Below are 23616 nucleotides of genomic sequence, written 5' to 3'. Positions count from 1 at the left end.
GGATGTGTGCCTATGTATCTCCTTTACACTGTGTTTAATACTATATAATCCCAGATAATATCACATGACAATAAGATTACGCAGCAAAAAAACATGATCATTAATCGCCTCATCTTCTTCACAAAAACATATGTCATATTATTTAAAGTTCTCTTGGGGAATTTAGGAAAGTACTTACATGCAATTTCGCGCAGCAAGATCTCTATGCAGAAAGTTCCGGCTACTGAGGTACTCCATACCCAAGGCGATGTCAATCATAAATTTGAGAAGCATCTGTGTGGGCAAGTACTGAAAGAAATGGAATGCTTTCATCATCATCCGTCAGCTCATCATATTGTGCCAAATTTACACTATGGCTGCTCTCACTGCAAACTCATGGAAATGCTTATGAATTCTGCCAACAGGATCTGATTTGCAATTTTAATGTAACTGCATTTGTGTGAGTGATTGCACACAAGTCAAACCCAATATGAGTTATGTGATTACCACAGAACTTTCTCCAAGTCGAGAGCGGAGCAGATAGCTGTGGAGGTCACCGTACTTCATGAAGGGTAGAATGACCATGGGTTTCGGAAAATGATTAGAGCCGACCTCCAAACATACACCTGAAAGAACATGGGATAAACGCACCATTTCTTATATTCCAACACTTCCAATAACTGATGAAAAGCATAGCAGCATGGACATTTCAAAACATTGTAGAACATGCAAATATAAAAAATGGTTCAAAAGTCATGATATTTAATTAATGTATGTGTATTTTAGGTAATATCAAATTGCAGTTTATGTTGTTTTGATTGTGTAAAGATGAATCAAATAACAATAATTACATTTCTACTGAAATTACTTCAAAAACAAAATGTAAAAAAAAATATTTATGAAAATTCATTAAAACGGTGGATATAGTGTTTTGGAACCAAACTCTTCAAATATTCATCAGATTTGTTATTGTCAGGAGGAGGATGGAGGATTGTTTAATTACTTATTGGCAATGGGTCATATAGAATTTATTTTAACACTATACATATCAGATGTTTACCCATGAGCCCAATGACATTCGGGTGGTGGAAGTCCTTCATGCAGGCTGCCTCATTTAGGAACTCTTCAATCTCCCTCTGAGAGAAGTTATCCACTACAATGACAAAGCATCTCTATTAGAGGCAACTCGCTGACCTAATGAGGTGAAGTGGTTTATGGATATACTGTACAACTATACAATTTTGTATAGTTGATCTTGCATTGTTAATATATCGCTTTATTTTGGTGAACAAAACATAGGGTTTCAAAGAAGCTTACATTTCATTGTCTTCACTGCCACTTTCTCAGAAGTTCCATCTGGCTTCCTCAAATGACCTTCGACCACCGACCCAAACTCTCCTGTGTGGAGAAGAGGGAGAGGGTTGCAGTTAAACACTGTGGCTAATTTGGCATGTTAGGAATGTGACCGTAATTGCCCCCCCTGAGAAAACAGCACAATACAGCACAGCACACCCACCCTCTCCTAAGATCTTCCCTATGGACAGCAGGGCCCTCACAATCATCACGTCCTGCAATTTAGCCTGTAGCTCCGCGCTCACACCCAGGTTGGCCACTGTGAAGGAGGGGGGATACACCAAGTGTCATTACAGCCACCCACATACACACAGATGAGATGCAGATCACTAGCACATCAGCAATACCTCAAGTGAAGTCTTCAAGAGAAAGAGCTCAAATGTCCGTTTGCATGAATAAGAGGAAAATAGATAAGGACTTTGCCTTAAATAATTCTACAATTATTTACAAAAGGGTTACGTTCAACAATTATACAAACATGCACAGAAAAAATCAAACCAATCCAAATACTTCCACTTCACACCACTACATAAATAAGAGGCTTTGACCTACATGTGATCTCGATGGCCGAGCGGTTATAAGACCTCTGGGGTCTGTACTGAACTGTGGGCTGAAACTTCCCCTCGTTTGTGAAGAGCTGCCTGTAGGGGGAGCCAAAGACACACACACACACACACACACACACACAATTAGAAACATCCATTACAAACACAGTGGTACAGCGACAGCAGGGAGTAGATGAGATGCCAACAATTGTGTACAAATTCAGAATGGGAGCCTCTGCTACTATGAAATGGCAGGAAGAGTAGATGATTCCACCCCACTGGGACTGACTTTGTTTGTGACAGCGAGCAGCAGACCGCGACACACTTTTTATCAGTATCCTGGTTGGAGAGACTGAGTCACTAACTACAAGAGTGAATTCCATGGAAGAACTTTAGGAGGCAGCTGCCAGAAAGGGGGGTGTTGTGGTTGTACTGCGCGTTGTGTGCTTTGCTGAGATAATGATATATTTACGAGCCCTGGCAGCAGACCTGCTCTGCCTGCTACTACCTCCACATGATTAAGAGGAAACCATACTGCTTTTATTGACAAAGCAACCGGATACAGACTCATTTTAATCAGACACCCCCCCCCCCCCCCGCCCCCCTCATCCCCACCACCACCCACCCCAACAAACTACTCAAGCCCCCTCCCTCAGGGAAAGGCAGATGTTTCTCCCTGCTGATTTTAATAGCATGTCTACCAGGACAGTTCTGGAGAGGAACAAAACACTACTCTGGACATGCGCATACAAAGTCCCTGAAGAAGAGCAGAGTTGATGTTATTCCAAATGTCTGCATGTGTGCTCAGCTCACCCCAGCCGCGTCTCCATGAGTCTGCTGCGGGTGCATGCGGCGACCCAGAGAACCACGATAAGCAGGCAGATGCCGCACACCACCCCCAGCACCACATACACCGAGTCAGAGCCGTGCTTGTCCGGGCCGAAGGGAGGAATCACAGCCGTGCCTGAAGCTGAAAAGGCCAAGCACAAAAAGGGTGACTCACGGGAGACCAGAAGTGACATGACAGAAGCTATTTCTTTCATTTTAAAAGGTCTTGTGTGGCAATGACAACTTCATCGTGATGGTCACTAAATGGTCAATTTATTATCATTATTCCATTGCACTGTAGTCTATTTAGCTCACAAAACACAGTCTTAGTCTGGTTAACTATCTTCACTGATTCTTCTATTTACTCTGTGAACAGTGTGTTTAGACGACAAACATGTTAATAACAGCCCATGGAAAAATTCCTCTTTCACTGTAAAATTGGTGTGAAATGCAAAAGGAAATGAATTTAGTCCCTGTAAACCAAAAAAACGGATATTTGTTTAGAAACCTTGTATAGGTTAGAAAACTACTCTCTGCTGAAAACATGCAAATACTGTAAACTGTGTGGTACTGATTATGCACTTCATTGTACATAGTGCTCTAAATGTATGTAGTATGTCACTAAAATACTATTCAGTAAGATGTGTGTGTGCCTAGGTTCAGCTTTCTGCCTGGTTGTTCATATCTAACAGTATTGCCCAGATGATTTACATTTAACATTCAAACTTGACTAAATTGTTGAGTTCAAGCTTCCTGATTAATTCACAGACAAATCAGAAACGGTCATCATCTTTAAGGTGGGGTGGGGTGGGGTGGTGGGTTTACCTGACTGGTTGACTCGTATCCAGAAGCGTGAGCTGAGAGCTCCACTGCCTGCTTGTGTGCGAGCTGCTATCTGGATGCTGTAGGTTGTGTTAAATGCAGACAAAACCCATGTGGCCTCGGTTGTGGGGCTAGAAATCTAAAGCAAGCACAAAAGGAGAATATGGATCAAATGTACAATTCTACAGATAAGCACATAGTTTTATCTAGAGAAAAAAAAAACACTCAGATTCAGAGTATAAAAGGTCCGATCAAACTATATTGATTTTTAATAAGAAAAGAAAGATGCATTCCAGGAGTGGAGATATCCGTCACGGTCTCACTTGGACTAACTCGGACTATCACCTCTAGAAAGATTTCCTGTCATTATGTACATCCTATGAGTCTGTTGATGATTGTACCAATAAAATATCAAGATGGTTCATCACAAATTGAATAAAACCTGATTTATATAGCACCTTTTATACAGCCTTGCAATGCAATGCATTTAATAGTAACATACCCAAAAGAGAGATTAAAAAGAGCTGAACTTGCTGAAGACTTTTTCACTGAGCCTCAGTGTTCTACTTCTACACCACATTCACTGTGCCTTGTAGCTCTCTTGAACATTTGCATTCACCTACTGTGAAATTGACCAAGATAGAGAATTCAGCATTTAAATGTGGCCTTTCACAGTCCTGGCGCACACTGACCACTGCGCTATCAAGCCAATTTTGTCTGCAACAATGCACTTGAGGGAGGCCAACTTAAATGGCACTGTCATCTTGGGTATAGTTGCGAAGGCACATTCTTTTGACCACAACATGGTCATGAGTTTAACCAACAGTGTTGTTGATATTCTGTCAAATGGAAAAAAAAGCAGAACTCTAAGGAAGAGTCCAGAGCAAGGCTCTTGACCAAGTCAGTGTGGGAGAGGTCACTCCTACCAGAGCCTGCAGCAATGTGTCGGGAAAATAAAGGGGAAGAGTCTTGTTTTTTCACCACACTGCTGACTGAGGGGAGTTAAGCAGGGCCCTTCTGGGACATGTGATAGCTAAAGGGTGCTATTGCATAATGCAAAGAACATCTGTGTTCCTCTTGGCCACAGACACACTAGTCTTATGGTGAGAGGCATGATTACAAAGCAGAACATTCATGGTCAACAATTACATTATTAACCAAAAACACCTGCTCTGCAAGATTCGATTCTGTTTTTGGTCACTTATGGTTTTCATTTAATGAAGACATTGAGAGACTACCTTACAGTCTTCACCAAAACAACATTCCAAAGGCTTTAAACTGTAACACCCCGTTAAATGAGCGAGTGTCTGGTGATTAGCAGTCCAGCTGCTAGAACACAGCCTCTCCCATCCACCGTCAGTCCACATGAAGGAGAGGAACAGGTGATCACAGGGAGAAAGAGAGGGGCACAGTTATTACGCATGCTTCCCGTCACTGTTGTTGTTTCAGGGGGTGTTGTGTGTGTGGTGTGTGTGTGTGTGTGTGTGTGTGTGTGTGTGTGTGTGAGAATCACTGTTGTAGATGACGGGCAGTGAAGCATATGGGGGCACACGTGTGCGTGAAGTCTTTTGTGATATCCCTCCATTCTTTCAGTGGTGACTAATGAATAGAAGCTAGACAGACGGAGAGAGAGAGAGAGACAATTCCGTTTTTCTCTCTGTGAGTTTCCTGTAAGGCCTACGTCAGCAGGAATTGTAGGAAGTTGGCCATTGTACTGGATAGAGTACACAGACACGATGTCTCACAAAGGAAACACACATCTGATGACTCCGGCATCAGCCTTCATGACACATTAAAAAGTTCATACAAAAAACTAGTGTGACTTATTATGACTTTCTAACATCTTTTCCTCTTAGAGGTTTTCCTTTTTATTTTGTCATCAGTTACGCATTATAGCATAGCTATTCAGACACTATACTGGTGCTTTGTATATTATTTGTTTTGTCTGAACTCTTGCACTTTAATTTCCTTGTTTTAGTAAGCAATCGACTATATTACTATATCATTGTGGGAAAGATTCAAGATTTGGCTGAAACCATCGAAACTTGAGATCTAGTTTTTTCTTCACATGCCCACACTAGAAAAAATGACTCCAGCTGTTTCTGACCACTTCTGCTTGAAACAGAATAGCCCAAAGGTCCTCAAGGCACTGGGTCCAATTGTACACAAATGAAATTACATTACATTGTACATTATGAGAATGAGAAGAGAAGATGAAGGCAAGGAGAGAGTCTGAGCAGGGGTAAGGTTACTAATTTGTTCATGGATATTGAAATGATCATTTATATTAAAACCATGAACAAACCGTGATTGTACATCATTTCATTTCACTTCATATTTCACTTCCCAATGACTTGAAAATGCTGTTTGAACAAGTCTTGTTTTGCACATTACCAAAAAATCCCCCATTTACTGTGAAACAGTTAAGATGATCTGAAACCATTTACGACTATTTGATAAACAACTGAGAACATGTAACAAAACTCAAGAACATCACAAAAGCTGACAACTCCCACAAAGTCTGTTATTCTAAAACCACTCCCAACATTTCAATTTCCCACCATAAAAGGAGAACATGAAACAATATTTTTGGAGTTCAGAGGTAGAGTGAAGCTCGCCAAAACCCCCTTTTAACTTCACCTTCTCCGCAGGCTTCCTCAAGGTTAAAGCCAGGTGAGATTTACACCCACACACACACCCACCCCCCCCTACCCCACCCACACACACAGACACACACAGGCACACACACACACAATATCTAAGGCTATTACAAATGAGTCCACCAAACACAGGACATACAATTCAGCACTCTGAGGAAGATATACTCTCATCTTGGCATTCACGTGTTATTCCCCAAAGGTGCAGACGTAGCATGACACTCACCTTGTTCAAGTGGGTGCCATTCACACCATGCTTGATGATAACGTCATAGCCCTTCAGGATCCCATTGATCTTGTCTGGGGGTGGCGGCAACCAGCGGATGACCATCACCGACTCGTTCAGCTGCACGGACACGTTACGGGGTGGCTCTGAGGGCACTGCACAAGTCAAATCAGGACAAAACGTCAACTTAAACCAACACATCCAGTTACACACTTTAGATTCTGCCTCAGTAAAGTTCAAATTAATTTTGTCTAGTCACTGATTGCTACATCACACTAGTTGTACTCGTAATCCCAGCAATGCATCCGGTCATGCTCAAGTCTGCAGATTTAGTTCAACATAATCAGCTAAACTCGGGTGTTATGTTACTGTGGTGAAAAATTGTTCTAGAACATGTGGCATGAATCTTTCAGGGACTGTAAACACCCTTGAAGCCTTCTAAATCTATAAAAATCTATGCTGAATCAGTAATGCCAATTACATGACTGGATTAACATAATTATTTATTTGTTTTATTTATTATCAGCAGTTTCTCAACATATGTGTTCATTCTTTGATATTTCAACCTCAGATTAAGTGCAGCAATAATACACTGCCTTGCACTGTGTACAGCATTGAAATGTACCTTGACTATGCTACATCAACCCCCAAAAATATCTTCCCGGCCTCTAGGAATATGGAGGAAATCCTAAGCAGCCACACCCAACAAGAACAACACACAGCCACCAGGAGTCCACCCCTGCTGCCATTCAACAGAGGAACACTGACGGGGAACAGAGGGGATGTGACCAATTATTTCCACACAGGAACCCCTTGTAGCTTGCATCATTTCCTCTCGCTAACATGATTTCTGAGGCTTTTTCAGATGGTTTTGATATCTATACAAATCAAGAGATGGCTTAGCCTAGAAATCTAGACGCACCCTAGCGGCGGCAAATTAATTTGCTCAGCCTGTACGTCTAGTATCAAACCATAGGGATTTCTATTGGCTGACGCCGTGGACGTCATCCAATCACAGCTCTATTTTGTTAGAGTCTTAAGGCGGGCTTAACAGGATAACGACATCCTGCGACAGTGAACAACAAGGAAGGTGGCTATGGCGAACGAAGAGCGGTTGTTTGAATCAGCGTTGGCGTCAACTTTGGAGGAGTTGGACTTGTTCTTTTCTTTGAAAGTTGAGCAACACAATGCACTTAAGTCATTCCTTTCGAAGAAGGATGTATTTGCCGCTTTGCCGACCGGATAATGATACGGGGTCGTAAGCGCTGGCCTATTGCATGCCTAGGCAGTTTGAAAGACAATTCTCTGCCCGCCCCTTGGATTAAGCGAGGTGAATGGTTCGATTCCAGACTATACATTTCAATGATATAGGATGGCCCGCCAGGCTAGAGATGGCTACTTGTTAGTGCAAAAGAAGTCTGCTAGTCATTTGGTTCTTTTCATCAACGGATATTCCACAGGGCATCATTTTTCTCTAGATTGTTTGCTCTAACTTACCTACAGAGCTCAGTTCTCAGTTCTCATTTACACAGTGTAATTTGGATGTACTGTATATTGGTAATTGCTTAGGAAGCAGCCTAAATGCTGTGGAGTGGGTTGCTCACCTCCCTCAGGCGTCTCTGTCTTGACCCATGTGCTGGGCTGTGACTTGCCCACCTCATTGGTACAGTATACACTCATGTTGTACTTGGTCATGGCCTTCAGCCCGGTCACATCGTGCTGGAACGGTGGCACGTGGGCATTGACCACTCTTGTAGGATTGTCCTTTCTGTTGAGCTCACGCACCTGCCATGGTCAAAAGCCAAGAAGAGAAATCACTATGAGACCTTCAGGGTACTTCAGGCTTTCAAAACTAGTGTAGTCCTAAACTAGTCAACTGAGTATTTAGATGGAGCACAGACGTAATGACAACCTATCCTAAAACACAAGACATGCATGAAGGGAAGTAATATTGTTAACAGTTTAGACATGCTAAGATATGATCATCATCATCTTTATTTTGTTTTGGCATTCATGAGCTTGACCATTGATCACTAATGGTTTGACCATTTCCCAGAGGATATGCTGAAGAGGAAGGAACATTACTGTGGACCTTACCGAGATGGAGCAGTTGGAGAGGGGAGAGAAGCCATTGTGCCCCGGCGTCCAGGCCAGGGTCAACCTATTGGAGCCCTGCTCCGTCACAGTCAGGCCAGTGATACGAGCTGGCAGACCTGGGAGGTTACATTAGGTTACATTTTCAAAAATCAAATGTGTTGTTCTAATGCAAGTGTTTACTCTTTCTCTCTTCACAGACACCGTCTGATGATGCACCCAGACATCATCAGCAGCATTTGTTTTCAGAGATGGGAAGTAACACAGTACAAATAAGTACTGTACTTACATTTCACTGTATACTGTACTGTACTTACATGTACGTACTGTACATTTTCAGGTACGATTTTCAAGTTTCAGGTATTACAGGTACTTTACTTCAGTATTTATTTTCTAACAACTTTTTATTTTATTTTATCCCCTATATCTTCACATGAATAGCTGTATTTTCTACACCTTACATTTTAAAAATGGCTCATTGCTTTTGTTTTAATGCATTTGAGGTATGTCAAAAATAATGCTAGTCTGTTCACACACTTAAACTTTATGCACACAAAATACTCAATAAAAACAGCCCCTACAAGAACTTGGTTACTGACGTCTTAACGCCCAAAACTATCTCAGCAGTGACATGAAAACATGAGACATGAAACTGCCCAAACTGGTCTCAGAGATATGGGAAAATGTGTTGTGTAATGCTGCGAGCACTAAGACAAATTTTAACTGGATATGTCCTTATGTCCTTCCTTGCTCCTATCCTGCTTTATCTTAAAGCTTTGTGATGAGTGGGCTTTCCTAGTCTTGAAATACAAAAAAAGTCAATGAGTCCGCACGAGACAACCCTTTACCCTCACCAATAAAACAAGCAAATTGTGTCTACTTTCTCCCACCCACATTAACATTTAACACAACTTGAATCTCTTCACTCAGTTTTTGAAGAACCATTCCAACTGCTGCTTAGCTTGGCTTATTTGCCAGGTAGTTAGCTGATCGTTAGTCCACATCGTCAGTCAGTTTTTTGACCATTAGTAATTAAACAAAATCGCACTTTGTCATCAGAATTATCAGTGTGAATGCACTTATGTGAATAAATACACAGTGCTAGTGACCAATGAAAGGATTTACACCCTATTATTGTGTATAAAAAAAACAGTTGTAAAATAGTTGTAGGCTACTTTTGAATACTTCAACTTTCACTTGTATTGGATTAATATTTGACAATGTGGATCAGAACTTTCACTTAAGTAAAGTATACTTTGTACCGTCTCTGTTCCTTTTACCTTTGATGTTAATGTGTGCCTCTCTGGACAAGGTAAGACCCCTTGAGTTAATGGCTTCACAGCTGTACTGGGTGGGCTTGTCAACACCTAAAGAAATAGAAAATACAAAAAAATACAGTAATTATTGCCATTTTGTTTGTCCTTTCACATAAATACTACTCATTCATTCCAACATTCATTCCAGCAGCAGCAACAGGTAAAAGACAAACCATTACCCTACAAGTCAGACTCCATTTAATATAACAGGCATGGAACAGACATATCCACCTCAATGCTGAATGAACAACGATATAACAATGCACCACAGAGGTGAAACAGAGTGGCACAACCTTTTCATGCCAGTTTCTCCTGGTGACTCATCCCAAAAACATTTTGTCTTTTCGCGTGAAATGGCTGGGAAATTATGTAATTTCAACACCTAAATGGTATAGCTGTGCACATCAATAGCTGAATTAAGACTCCCTGAGCACAATAGATGTCAAGGGTAATGTGGAGTGCCATCTCTCCCTGTAATGTCACACTGATCCCTTCATGAATGCACAAACCCCAGAAACTCACACTCAATTTGAGGTTGAACAACAACAAAAAAAAAAACATAGAGCTCTTTTTGAAGGCTTTACAACGTACACTTGGTTAATTCAATTATCCAAGTCAACCTTTCTTTGAATGTCCCCCTGATATGAGGTTCATACAGCCACTGTCGGCACACAGTACCAGTCTTTCAGCTGCTCTCGAGTACTCCCCTGCTCCCTGCAGAAGGTCGCCCCTTCACCCGCCCCATCCCATCACGTCAACACAGCCAGCTCCACCACACCAGCCATACTCCGGCTGCTCGTGGAGCCCCATAATATCCCTTTTGTGTGCCTTTATTTCCACTCCCGTCCAGGCTCTCTCTCTCTCTCTCTCTCTCTCTCTCTCTCTCTCTCTCTGACAGGAAGCTATTTGTTGTTGTTGTGCCACTTGTGCGTCCTGCTGTTTAGGACCAGTGTGTGTGGAGGTGGTGGTGGTACAGTGCTGCCTGTTCAGCCCAAGGCAACTGAGGAGAGATCAGAGTGTGCGGCACAGCTTGGAGGCAAAGCCATTTCCAAAAGCTTTCAGTGGCACAGCTCCTGCTTTTCCTCTTTTTTCAAAGCTGCCTGGATCTTGAAATAAGCAATTGCGGTAGTTTGACCAACTGCTTGATCACACAGGGCCTTTACTGGAAATAGCCACATACATCATGCGCCGAAAGCTCAGGCTTTCAAAAACCAGCGACTCTCTCTACAGTCTTAGCCGCTTGAATGCGTTTTTAACTACACAAGATGCGTCCAGCAGGCTGAAATGCGGCTCTGCCACATCGTAAACAGGCCTCCAGTTACAGCTGAAGGACAGCACGTGCTGACCCTACTGCAGAAGGAGTGCCAGACCAATCAGAATGAGGCCATCAGAAAAACAAAAGCTCTCAAAGAGCGAGGACAACCAACTTTGGAGAATAACCACGCTCCTAGTATTTTACTCTTAGCGAGCTATTTCAGCTGTGTCCCTTGCTAAACACACACACTCACACTCACACGCTCACACGCACACACACACACACACACCCTCCTTTGGCCTCCCACAAGCAAAAAACAAGAGAAGGGCTGATTGTCAGTGTCTCCACTCTACTCTCAACTCATTAAGTGTCTACGAGTCACCCTGAACAAAGCAAACAAAGCGCAGCAAAAACGGCACTTGCTTTCCTTCCTCCTCAACTTTCACTTCATTCAGAACTTTGGTGGTAAGACCCTTTTCATCAAAACAAAACTTAAGGAGACACTATCCTTTCGATTAGTACCACACAAATAAGAGAAGGTTTAAATAAATAATAATTTGAGGAAAGTGAAAGACAAAATTCACAAAAGATCTGCATTTGCATTTGCATCTGTGCCAAAACCTTGAGTGCCCTGGCGGATGGGTAGTCCTGTAGTACAGAGATTTGTTTTCCCCGACGGGCACTAAAGAGCTCTGGCACTTCACACTGCTCCACATTATGTTGAGCAGAGTCTGATCGAGTCTGACATGCCATACCCACTAGCAAGCAACATGCCTGCAAATATCATAGTGTGATAAAAATCTACAACTGTATAGTTGAAATGGCTTATTTTCCAAAAGTTAAAGTGTTTTTAATCAGACTTCCCTGAAAACCAGGATTCAAACTGATTCTATTTGGGTGGTTAAATTGTTGAAAGGTCAGACGTAGGTGACTCATTGTGAGTCAGTCTACTGAATCCTCATGAGAGGATGACAGACAGAGAGGGTAAATTCAATTAGTAAACTCGCATAAACAGGATGAGTAGTTAACACCACAATCTCACTTTAGAGGCCAACGCAAACCACATACAAAGAGATACAATAACCTAGTCCTTTATATTTGCTCTTGTAATAGAAAATAGACTGAGAGGTTCGGGGTTGGGTTTCCTGCGTGCGTATGGCCGTATGCCCTGCCTGTCCACACACAGAAGCTAGCGGGCTAATCTTAATATGATTGCATAAGAGGCCTTTCCTGTATGGAGGGCTAAGGACAGAGGACTGAAGTTCAACAAACGTCCCAGAGGAGCAGAGGCGCTGGGGAGGATGGTCACTGAGGCCAATTCCTACTGACCATACAGCACATAACGAGAGGTTGACCGCAGACACACGCTCTCTCTCACTCTCACACACACACACAAACACACACTCTGGAAATGAAAAAAAGGAAAATCTAGGAGGACACAAATAGCTACTAGATAAACAAACATACAGTACCCTCCAGAATTATTGGCATCTCTGCTAAAGTTGACTAAACAATGTATAAACAATAATCTGATGGTTATTTTTTGTAATCTCACAATGAAAACAATGAGGAAAAATCCAACCTTGAAGGGAAACAAATGTATTTTCAGAAAAAGGAAAAGGAAAGAAATAAATGTTTTTAACAAAAACATGTCGCTCAGAATTATTGACGCCCTGCTTGTAATACCTTCTTAAGCCTCCCTTTGCCAATAAAACAGTTTGTTATATTCTCCTATGACATTCCATGAAGTTGGAAAATACAAAGCAAGGCGCCGCGTGGCCAACATGTTTTTGTTAAAAATATTTATTTCTTTGAGATTTTCTTTTTTTCTCATAATAAATTTGCTTCCCTTCAAGGTTATACTTTTCGTCATTGTTTTCATTGTGAGATTACAATAAATTAAAATACAACATCATTTTTTTTACCTGTTTTTAGTCAACTTTACCAAAGGTGGCAATACTTCTGGAGGGTACTGTATTTGTGAATCCCTTTCTCAGTACTGAACAATCACCTCAATTCAGACTCTGGCCATATTGGCTCTACTGAAGACCTATTCCCGCTCATCTTGAATTACTTTAGTCCAGTCTTCCCTCCAAAAGAGCTGATATACAATTCAACAGTATCTGAGCTGAGCTTTCTGGGAATTGAATGACAGTGAACATTCCTCTCATTTCTCTTTTCCTCTAATCCATCTCTCAGATGCTCAAAACAGAAACAGTGCGTAGCTCTGATACACTCCCGGCCCACTGCAGATTGCCATCAGTGCGCTATTCAAGGGTGGTTCTATTGTGTGATCACAGATTCTAGAAAGGAAAAGGAACACATTTCCAAATTCCCCTTTTCATCTATGTTAGCACAGTGCAGATCTAGCAGATCTGCCAACCAAACGACTACATTACTGGAATACTCTGAGGCCTGAGGATCTAACTTTACACAACACAATGGCCATTCTAGTCCACATTTATTTTTACAGCATTTTGATGAATATCAAAATGAATATGAATGTCCACCCTAGTCTAGTCAACAAAGAACATAAGCAGAACGCAGACCTAGGCAGGAGCAGGACGCTACCTGTTAAAAGTATGTACTGTGTGCACTCCACATTGCATACCGTTTTCTTCTGCATACAGTGATAAATCATTTAGTGCTTAATCTATAATCAGTACTTGTGCAAAACCCAAATTACAGGAATACAGACTGGTACTAATTTTGGAGACAAGGTTATGGGGATATATCTACAAACATACTTGTCTTAGCTTCATAGTGATCACCTCACTCAAAAGTCAACTGAAAGTGGTGCAGCCAAGTGATATCAAAGAGTGTTAGGATAAACCTCTCACTCTGGGCATGGTGCAACACATAATGGGTAAAGCAGCCATCTAATCTGTTGATCCTTAGTCCCCTACAGAGAGAGAGAGAGAGAGAGAGAGAGAGAGAGAGAGAGAGAGAGAGAGAGAGAGAGAGAGAGAGAGAGAGAGAGAGAGACCAGGCTGGCCCTACAGTGTAACTGAGTACTAACCCCCCTACCGCTGCCTCTCCCCATGATGCAGTGGGTCGACCCATGAATGCGGCCTTTGTCCACACAATACCGCGTCCACCCCTGACACCAACCACTCCACATGCACTGCCAAAGCAAAGCTACCTTTCACTGCAGCCGGCTACGTTGCTCAACCAGTGTGACTGGGGTCAGCTTACGAGCAAGGGGCTGAATTTCTCGGACGCAGAATGCAACAGGTGGCACAGATTTTTTTTTATTACTGACAGGAATTTATCCAAGATGCAAGAAGTGTGTCACACCGCATGACAGACCAATTATTCCATCCATACATCCCAGCATATCATAAAGCAACTGAAGCAACGGCCACAACTTTGATGGTGATAAATGTTTATTTTTTCCCCCTAAGCTAGGGGATGCAATGGCAGAGAACACATGGAGCAGATCTCTAAAGACTGATGAAACTCATGTCTTGTCACTTTCTCTGAGCTGCTGCTGCTACGGAAATAACATTCACACTCAGCAGAACTCACTGTACCACTGAGTCACGTATTAGAAAACATCACGCAGAAACCAGGCTGTCTTTCTAAAAACCCTTCCCCCACAACCAAAGGCTGCCTATCAAGAGGTACTCCCTCTCTCCCTAATATTAACCTGAGAGATATAGACAGATACACTGACAGATAATGACAACAGAGTTGCCTGACTCAGATTCAGATTCATCAGAGACAATGAGTCGTCTGTGTAGTTGGTTCTATCTCGCTGGATTCTCAGCTTTCAGTCAAAAGGTCATCCACCCCTTATTCCATTATTCACAACATCTCTCTTCAATCACCTTCACTTACAAATGCAAGCAAGCGATCTCTGCTCTGTGTTGGCCAAAACTAACAGCAAATGTAAATCAGCCAAACGCATCCAACTAAAGCAAAAAGCACAACACCCAAATTCCAGCCTCCAGCTGTCATCAGCAAGACTACCGCAGCCAGCGATGGAGCAGCTCGCTCACTCAGGACTGCTCATCACACCAGTGGCACGTGATATTTCCCCCAATTAGGGAACCATTAAACAGTAATCACAACAGGGGAATTGCACTTATTTGTACTGTTCTTTTTGTTTGTTTGATTGTTTGCCTGCCAAAGTGGAAATGAAATTGAGGAATGAAACCTCATGCAGGAGCAGCAGATTAAGACAGAGAGGGGTAATGTGTGTGTGTGTGTGTGTGTGTGTGTGTGTGTGTGTGTGTGTGTGTGTGTGTGTGTGTGTGTGTGTGTGTGTGTGTGAGGAGTGTGTGTGTGTGTGTGTGTGTGTGTGTGTGTGTGTGTGTGTGTGTGTTTGAGTGTGTGTGTGTGTGGTGTGTGTGTGTTTGAGAGGAGTAATGTGTGTGTGTGTGTGTTTTGAGAGGAGTAATGTGTGTGTGTGTGTGTGTGTGTGTGTTAGGGAGGAAATGAGCAGACACTGACAGTCTTACCTGTGATGCGGATGGTACTGGGAGAGGGCTCAGAGATGTTCCGCACTCCGTTGTGGTACCACCAAATTGTGACCGGGTGAGGAGGACCCACAGCCTCACAGGTCAGGTCAAAAGGGGTATTCTGGGTCACGTTCACGTCACTGGGCTGTTTTGTGAATGTTGGCAAACCTGAGGGATTAGAAAAGAGAGCTTGGTGAGAGTGGCAATTCCTCACATACAGCAATGACAAAGCACTGTGTCCGAAATCATTTATGTTATCATTCCTAGTTTCAAACTAAATAAAAAAAAAAAAAAAAAGAGATTTGCCTCCTACAAGATTAGATGATACAGTATTGTGATTAGAGATAAGGACAAGGGGAAATGAGATTAGACGTGAACAGAATGAGCTCACCTTCAACCTCTACTTTAATGGGGTCTGATTCAATCAAGGTGTTACTGACACCAATCCTGCAGCGATACTCTCCCGCATCAGCACGCTGTACTTTTGAGATTCTGAGGGAAAGAAAAAAAAGTATAACCAATAAATAACCCCTCATGGTAAACTGGGCTTTTTTAGTCACACTAAACTAAGCAAATAATAATTACACAAGCCATGGTGTCATGCATTAAAGTCTACTACTCAACTATAAAAGTATGTATGAATGTCATAGAGTCATCCTCCATGGCAAGAAGACTAATCCAGTTTAGTTGACCAACAGATTGTTATCCAGACATTTCTGGGACAGTATCAGCACTAGGCTGGGGACCATATAAAGCTTAGAGTGTATTTGAATTTGCGCAGATCCATTGGGACAATCTCCCATTCATACCCATTTCCCAATCACCGAAAACTCAGGACATTATCACAACTGCTTGTCCAACATGGAGCGGGCTTTATATGATAACAGTCAGAGGATGGTTGCCACTGCTTTGTACACAACCAATGTCTGTGCTGATGGCACGAGCAATAAACAACATGCATGTGCATCTTCCTTCACATTGCATAAACACCTGCGTTTACAAGAAAGATTTCTTTGCTATGCTGCTGAAAAGATTCGGTAAGAATTTAATGTAATACTTTAATTTAATTTCACCGCTGGTTACACTCCTTGTAAATCGAAAGTGAACTAAGAGTTCTCAGACCAATATCCCAGGCCACATCAGCACGGGAGCTCTGGGGGAAAAGCAGTAGTGGATTATTGGGAGTGAACTGCTCTGAAACTCTTACCTCATTTTGGAAAGCAGACTAAACTGGCCATCAATGTGAAGATCAGTTTGCAAGCCGTACGGTACCTCCACCCCATTCTTGATCCATAGGATGGTCAGGTCCGGCTTGCCCAAGCCGGTGACGTCGATGGAGCAGTTGAGGGTCACGTCCATTCCCTCAGAGAGGTTGATGGTGCCCACGGTTGGCCTGAAACGGAGCAGCTTGATCTTGTCTGGGCTCAGGTGGACACTAGCGGCTCGGCCCGGGACAATGAGGGGCTCCGGGCCTGTCGTAGGCCTGGGGGAGCGTGGCTGTCGAGCCAGATGGACGGGGTGTCCAGAATGTGAGGAGGATAGGCTGTCGTCAATGAGTGCTGTTTGGGAATGACCAGGAGTGAGTTCTGCTCATATACTCAAAAGTTGGAAATATTTTGTGGCCTTCCATACACTTATAAAAAGTCAATTCAAAAATTTCAACTTGTGCAGAGAATGCACAGAATATGAAACTGGGGAAAGCAATATCATGAGTTTCGGCACTGGAGAGCCAGGATAAGCGCCTCATCCTCTAGGTCTCTGAAGAGATCATCCTCTAGACAAACTCATTCTGATGTTCAATCTAAGCCAGCCAAAGCGCCCCTGAAAACCAAACATACCTTAGCTTTATATGAGAGATGCAAAGCCTCAAGGAATTTCCCTTCTGTCTAGGTATGCTTTTAGAACACTTTCACTTTCTGGCGCAGGTGAAATTGTATGAGTAAGCAGTGATGTAATATTCCTCTGGGATCCTTTCTAAAAAGGCTTCAGAGAGCTCACCCAACGGGAACAGGGAGGAAATTCCTGCCATTCTTAGGCCGGAATTCTGTTATCTAAGGAAGCATGTTGATAACCCTGGAAATATTGCCGCCTCTTACCTAAGCATATCTTCAAACCAAAAGTGTTGTTATCCTTCCATAATTGTCTGACTGAGCTGGAGGCTGAGATTAATATTTATATTTTTAAATAAACTCGTCAATCTTAACAACTTGTAGGCTATTGAACAACACTTTTCAGTGATCTTTGAATACAGTTTGCTTTGATTTAGGACTACATCTATTGTTTTTTTGCAGTTTCAGTAGGCTAACAATAAGCCAAATAATGAACGGGGAACATATTGCCTCTAAAGGGACTAGGATTTGAACAGTGACTGTATATGTCAAAGGAGTGACCTAGCATCACTTCGACAGGTGTTTTTTTGTTTGTTTTAGCTTCCATGTTCCATCTTCAAGCTTCACTGATCTCTCCACTGAAGAAATAGCCTACAAATCCCATTTTAAACATCTTAGGAACGGCTTCATCCCCATCCTATAGGTTTAGAATGAGCTCACCTCTACTACTAATTCATTTAGACTAGGCCTCAGAGACCACAACCCAAACATCACTAAAATGGCACAGCCTACCATAAAAGGTGGGAGAGAGCTGTTCCAAACCCATTTCATTCTGGAACCCAGATGTTCAGTGTTTGATATCTAGTTTTTACACAAGAACTTCAATCGTCAAGACAACACAATATGCTGAAATGCAGTAGGGAAAGAAAACAGGCCATTCAAATGCCACAGTCTTTTGATAGCCTACTTTGAACTGTTGTCACTTCCCTCAATAACATGCCAAAATGCTCAGTGAAAGGTGGTGATCGAGCGGAGAACTGTCACTGTAAAACTCAAGTGGCACAGCTGCAATTTGCTTTCATTTCTTTACACCAATTTACTAAAGACCCACTTTTAAAGAAAGCAGTCACTAAGTGAGCTAAAGACGGACTTTCAGGGAATCTGCATTTATGTCATAAAGAGACATAAACAGTGAATTTCCAAGGGAATTCCGCGCTCCAGGTTTTATTAATAGCATAATTGATAACAGCTGATTTCAAGTCTTAACCATAACAACAAAGATGATTTCTTGGAGGCCTATACAGCACGCATCCAAAGGCTTGATGCCAAACCCTACAACAGGGAAAGTGCATGGCAATCAAAATACCACCAAAGCAAAGCCAGGCACAACAACGGAGTTGGAGTTGCTGCCGCTGCGCTGCCGCCGCTACATACAGTATAGAGTGATTTTATTGAGAGAGCAATCCTTTCTGTGGCAGTACTAGTCTTAATAGTCATGCTTCTTCATTTCAAAATAGCCTAAGATGAAACAGTAACAAGTAACAACTTACCAGAGGCAAACGGTGCAAGAAGTAAACACACAATCCAAGTAGCTACTTTAAAATCCATTTTCTTTAGGCAAAGAAAAAATAAGCGGTAAAGTAAAGTTGGATCTTTTCTTGCCTCGAAGTTAATGATCGCCAAAAACGCTGGCTCCAAATGATAACAAGTGAATTAAAGTTACATCGTCTTTGATGTAGTGAAGTTTAAGATATTTTCCGATCAGAGTGCAGTGGCTCGCCACGTCCCGCGGCAGAGCAGAAATGCAGCCGAGTTTTCCACGCGTTGTGCTGCTGGGATAAAATGTAAACTTCTCGTGTGACGTCACTTCAAATCTGAGAGTGGCCATGACAGAAGAGTGGTGGAGCTACAAGTAGCAAACTTGAGGAAGCAAGGCACTTGGGCTACTTTAAATAACAAGTTTCATGTGTGGCTTGAAAGTGTGCATAAAAAAGTTTTTTACAGGCAACAACCAGCTATCATAAATTGTCTTAGGCCTACATATTTGTTGTGATGAGGGGGGTCCCGCCTTTCCTCCGAAACAAGTTACACACAAAGCTTTATCTATGTAAACTGGCCAGAAATAACCCGAACAATCTCAGGTAATTACAATTACACTTTGTAGACTACTACGACAGCGGTTCATCTTTCAACTTTATTCCTTAACCGCACTCAAGACTCATGAAAGGGACGGGTATTGGAACCATTAGGCCTACACCATCTAGATGTGATTAATCTACTAAACTCCGTTAAAAAGCTCAGTTGCTTTGATGCATTGTTACGATGTACATATGAATAGTGTCATGTTTTCATCTGCAATAGTGTGACATTTATCCACCGGGGCAAACATTTTAGAATAACATTTGACAGAAGCTTCCAGTATGGCCACTCTGTTTAAGATTGTTTTTTTTTAGAGCGAACATAACCTGCTCTGAACCAGGTTAAATAAGCCATTGCAATTTAAATCTTGGCTTTGGCATAGCGCCATAACTGTTACTAGCGCTATGTTACTAAATTTAATCATATAGTTTTACAGATAAAGGTGAAGATCACAATTGAAACACAACTGAAATTGAAACACATTGAAATACGTACAAAAATACACACGGACACGATGTTTATTTGTAAATGCCATACACGTAGATGAAGTCATTTATTTTCAGATTTCTTTCTTTCTTTTTTAACAGTACAAACAGATACGGCATACGATCATGCGCTCAGCATCATAACAAAAGATTTGGTGAACAAATAAATATGCCACTGAATTAATTGCTGTGTCTCAAAGATTGTCCAGCGGGTGGCGCACTTTGACTTATTATCCAAAGAACCTGATTCATATTTTCTCCAAGGACTGCCATTTTGTTTTGGAACATCACGTTTTACCTTTTGACCTTACAAAAACCCTGAGATGTCAATGGCATTGAATCGTTCAGGGTTTAGAATCGAAATGCATCTCAAAGGACGACCCTATTAGCTTAGCTCTGTTAAAACCAGCTTTTTAAAATGGTTTGTAGGCTACTGCCTAGTCTCAGCTGAAGGAAAGAATAAATCACAGAGTAGCCTAGGGCTTAACACAGGAAAGTACGGACTTCGTAGGCTAAGTTCAGAAACAATTGCATTTCTGCACAATTTATTCAAAAGGCAAAAAATAAAGCTTTTTAAATATTTTGACAAGGCTTAGCTTACAGAATTCAAAGAATAAAGCCCACCTGATTAATGATGCCATCAAACTATATACACTTTAACCTTTACGCATACACAGAGGCGGACAGAGTACACAGCTTCATTACTTGAGTAAAAGTACAGATACCCTTTGCTAAATTTTACTCAAGTACAAGTAAAAAGTACAACAGTCAGATGTCTACTTAAGTAAAAGTAGGCCTACTGAAGTACTTGTTTTTAAAAGTACTTGAGTATCAAGAGTAGCCTACATTTTCTAAATATTGCATTACTACTGCCACAGTGCTTACATTTATGTACAGAAACGTCCTACATGGAGTTATGAAAAATGTTAATACCTTGGAGAATGTAAAAGGAATTTAAAGTAAAATCAAGTCATTTTCATCGTTTCACCATGTCGCCAGGGATGGGCAGTATTTCTAATACATGTATATAAAATACGTATTTCAAATACAAAATACTATTTTGTAATTGAAACACTTGAAGCGAAAACTATCATTAACTTGTTCAGAAAATTGAAATAGTCTGGCGAGGTGGGGCCACAGCTTGGCACATTCCCGGGATGGACCTGCTGCATCTTTCTTCTATTGTTTCGTCCATGGTTTCGTCTCTTATCTAAATCTGACCATGGAGTTGACTTTGGCGGAAAGCTGAAGGTGATTGCTGATAGGCTGTCCCAATCAGTGGCGCCTGCACAATCCAATCACGTTTGAGAGGGAAACAACAAAAACCTAAATTTTTCTTTTTTTTAGAAGAAGTAACGGGTACTCACGGTTATGGATAGAAATGTAGTGGAGTAAAGAGTACAATATTTGCCTCTCAAATGTACTTGAGTAAAGTCATGAGTACTCCCCAAAAATGATACTCGAGTAAAGTACAGATCCCTGAAAATTGTACTCAAGTACTGTACTCAAGTAAATGTACTCCATTACTGTCCGGCTCTGCGCATACATAGTACATTTTCAATAGACACCTTTTGAGACAGTGAAATACAACTGAGAGAAAGATTATGGCCTTCTCCCCACTATGAATTTAGAAGAAGTGTCGTGGCACACTCAGAACTTCAATATGCAACGTTTCGGCTTGCGCCTTCATCAGGGTCATTTTCACACTATGCCACATCAGGGTCATCTTCTCCCCACTATGCCACAAACTGTTCTCATTGACTCTGGAATGTTCTGTGCCAGAAAAGGAGTAAATAGCATTTTCATGACAGGCAAGCTACTGCTGGACACTTACCAGCTGGATTTTCAATTTTACATTAAGTGAAAAAGTAGGTCACTTTTCATCAGGGATCAGGGCCTATCCTGGAATTTTGTTTCATAATGTTCATCCCTTTTTCAAGTCACTCACAAAAAAATATTTACATCATGTTTAATACTGATCAGAACACCAACAGCAGAGAGAAATGAGAGGTCACATATGAGATGGCTGATAACTAACACTATCTCTGAGCATATTAACTGGCGCTGTTGTCACTGAATGATAATGTTATTTCTTTTTCATCCTTCTTTGCCCTTTGTCTCAATTTTGGGTTTCTGGTGCTGGAAAGCCGACAGGTGTCGCACCCCTGGATCTTTGCGTGCCCCGTCTGGGTGGCTTTGGGCTATTTTCCCAGAGCAGTATGTCTTCATGCGGTACAGGCCAGCCTTGCTCTTGCAGCAGCCCATGGAGCTCAAGAGCTTGCAGGCATCCTTCCGGAAGGCCTTTGTGAAGATGGCGTACAGGAATGGGTTGGCGCACGAGTTGATGGGGTAGAAGAGAACCAGCAGGATCTTGGAGTTCGTGACGGTGATGAGGGGCATCTTGAAAGCGGCCGAGATGGCGAAGAATGAGATGGGGGCCATGCACAGGAAGTCGGTGAAGATGAGCACGGCCATGCGCTTGGCGATCTTGGTGTCAGCGTTGCGGCCCGGGAACTCTGGGTTGTGCACGGCGACGTAAATGCGCACGTAGCTTACACACACCACCAGGAAGGCAGCCACGTTGAGAAGGAGCAGCAGGATGACGAAGGCCTGGGCCAGCGGTGTCTCGATGTCCATGGGCAGGCACATGCTCACCTTGCTGTAGCTGCTGACACCCACTAGGGGGAGCAGCGCCACGCCCAGGCACAGCAGCCAGCCGGCGGCCATGATGGCGGTGGCGTGCGACAGCCCCAGGCGGCGCTCCAGCCGCAGCGCGTGGGTGATGGTGTGCCAGCGCTCCAGGGTGATGTTGCAGAGAGTGTAGACGGACAGCTCCCCGCCGAACACGGCCAGGAATCCCGCCACGCTGCAGCCGGCACCCGTCTGCCACTCGATGGCGTGCTGGCTGTAGTGACCGCGAGTCCGCAGGTCCACAGCTGCAATCATCAGCAGGTAGATGCCAATACAGAGGTCGGCGAAGGCCAGGTGGCACATCAGGAAGCGTGGGACCGTCAGCTTGGTGCCGCTGGTGAAGAACACCAACAGAACGGTCAGGTTGCCAATGATGGCCAGGATGTTGATTAGCCAGATAGCCACGCGCAGGAAGCCAAAACCCGCCAGGTCCTCACAGGGGTTGAATGCGTCGGGCTCTGGGGTACACTTCAGGGGTAGCCTTTCTGGGTCTAGGTCTGGATATTGTTCTAAAACTCTTTAAAGACAGCAAGACAAGAGGTAGATACATTTCTCAGCACATCAACTGGACTTTTTGGGAATCAGTTGCTGCAGTTGGCAAGTCTGACAGATTGAGGGGACTTTTTTTTGTAATGTTTACAACTCTCATGCAGCTACCATCGAGCACCCTCTCATCGAGTTTGTGCTCGTCAGTGTACACCAGATTGCACCAGACTGCAATTGACACTCAGATCTCACACAGCCCTGCTCTGATTGGACCAGAAGAACTGGAAGCTGTGGATTTTTGCAAAACAAATAACAGGCTCTAGGTGGAGGTAGAAGTGCAGGTTTTTTTCTAAAACCGGCTGATTTATGTTGTTCTGTCGGAGCATAGTGTCGGTTTCAGTGAAAATATGATCAAAAAAATCTTGCCAACTGCAGCTTTAAAGCAAAA

At 42.6% G+C, this 23616-nt stretch overlaps 1 protein-coding gene across 1 annotated transcript in view; it reads right to left on the bottom strand.

Annotated features, from left to right (window-relative positions):
- Positions 1-23616, bottom strand: part of mertka (c-mer proto-oncogene tyrosine kinase a) — a 35542-nt gene that overhangs the window by 2449 nt on the left and 9477 nt on the right. Inside the window, exons 11-27 of the mRNA XM_048270366.1 lie at positions 22098-23199; positions 18918-19068; positions 16746-17097; positions 15930-16030; positions 15539-15706; positions 9785-9871; positions 8508-8623; positions 8015-8195; positions 6411-6565; positions 3531-3666; positions 2691-2847; positions 1885-1973; positions 1496-1591; positions 1297-1377; positions 1040-1132; positions 487-605; positions 179-288 (exon numbers count right to left, since the gene is read on the bottom strand). Of these exons, the coding sequence (XP_048126323.1) occupies positions 179-288; positions 487-605; positions 1040-1132; positions 1297-1377; positions 1496-1591; positions 1885-1973; positions 2691-2847; positions 3531-3666; positions 6411-6565; positions 8015-8195; positions 8508-8623; positions 9785-9871; positions 15539-15706; positions 15930-16030; positions 16746-17097; positions 18918-19068; positions 22098-23199 (3294 nt within the window). The remainder of the gene's footprint in view (positions 1-178; positions 289-486; positions 606-1039; positions 1133-1296; positions 1378-1495; positions 1592-1884; positions 1974-2690; positions 2848-3530; positions 3667-6410; positions 6566-8014; positions 8196-8507; positions 8624-9784; positions 9872-15538; positions 15707-15929; positions 16031-16745; positions 17098-18917; positions 19069-22097; positions 23200-23616) is intronic.

The sequence above is a fragment of the Alosa alosa genome, chromosome 18, assembly GCF_017589495.1.
Source record: "Alosa alosa isolate M-15738 ecotype Scorff River chromosome 18, AALO_Geno_1.1, whole genome shotgun sequence".
Classification (NCBI taxonomy): domain Eukaryota; kingdom Metazoa; phylum Chordata; class Actinopteri; order Clupeiformes; family Clupeidae; genus Alosa; species Alosa alosa.
Note: the sequence above shows the minus strand (reverse complement) of the source record. Positions and strands in the feature narration are given on the sequence as shown.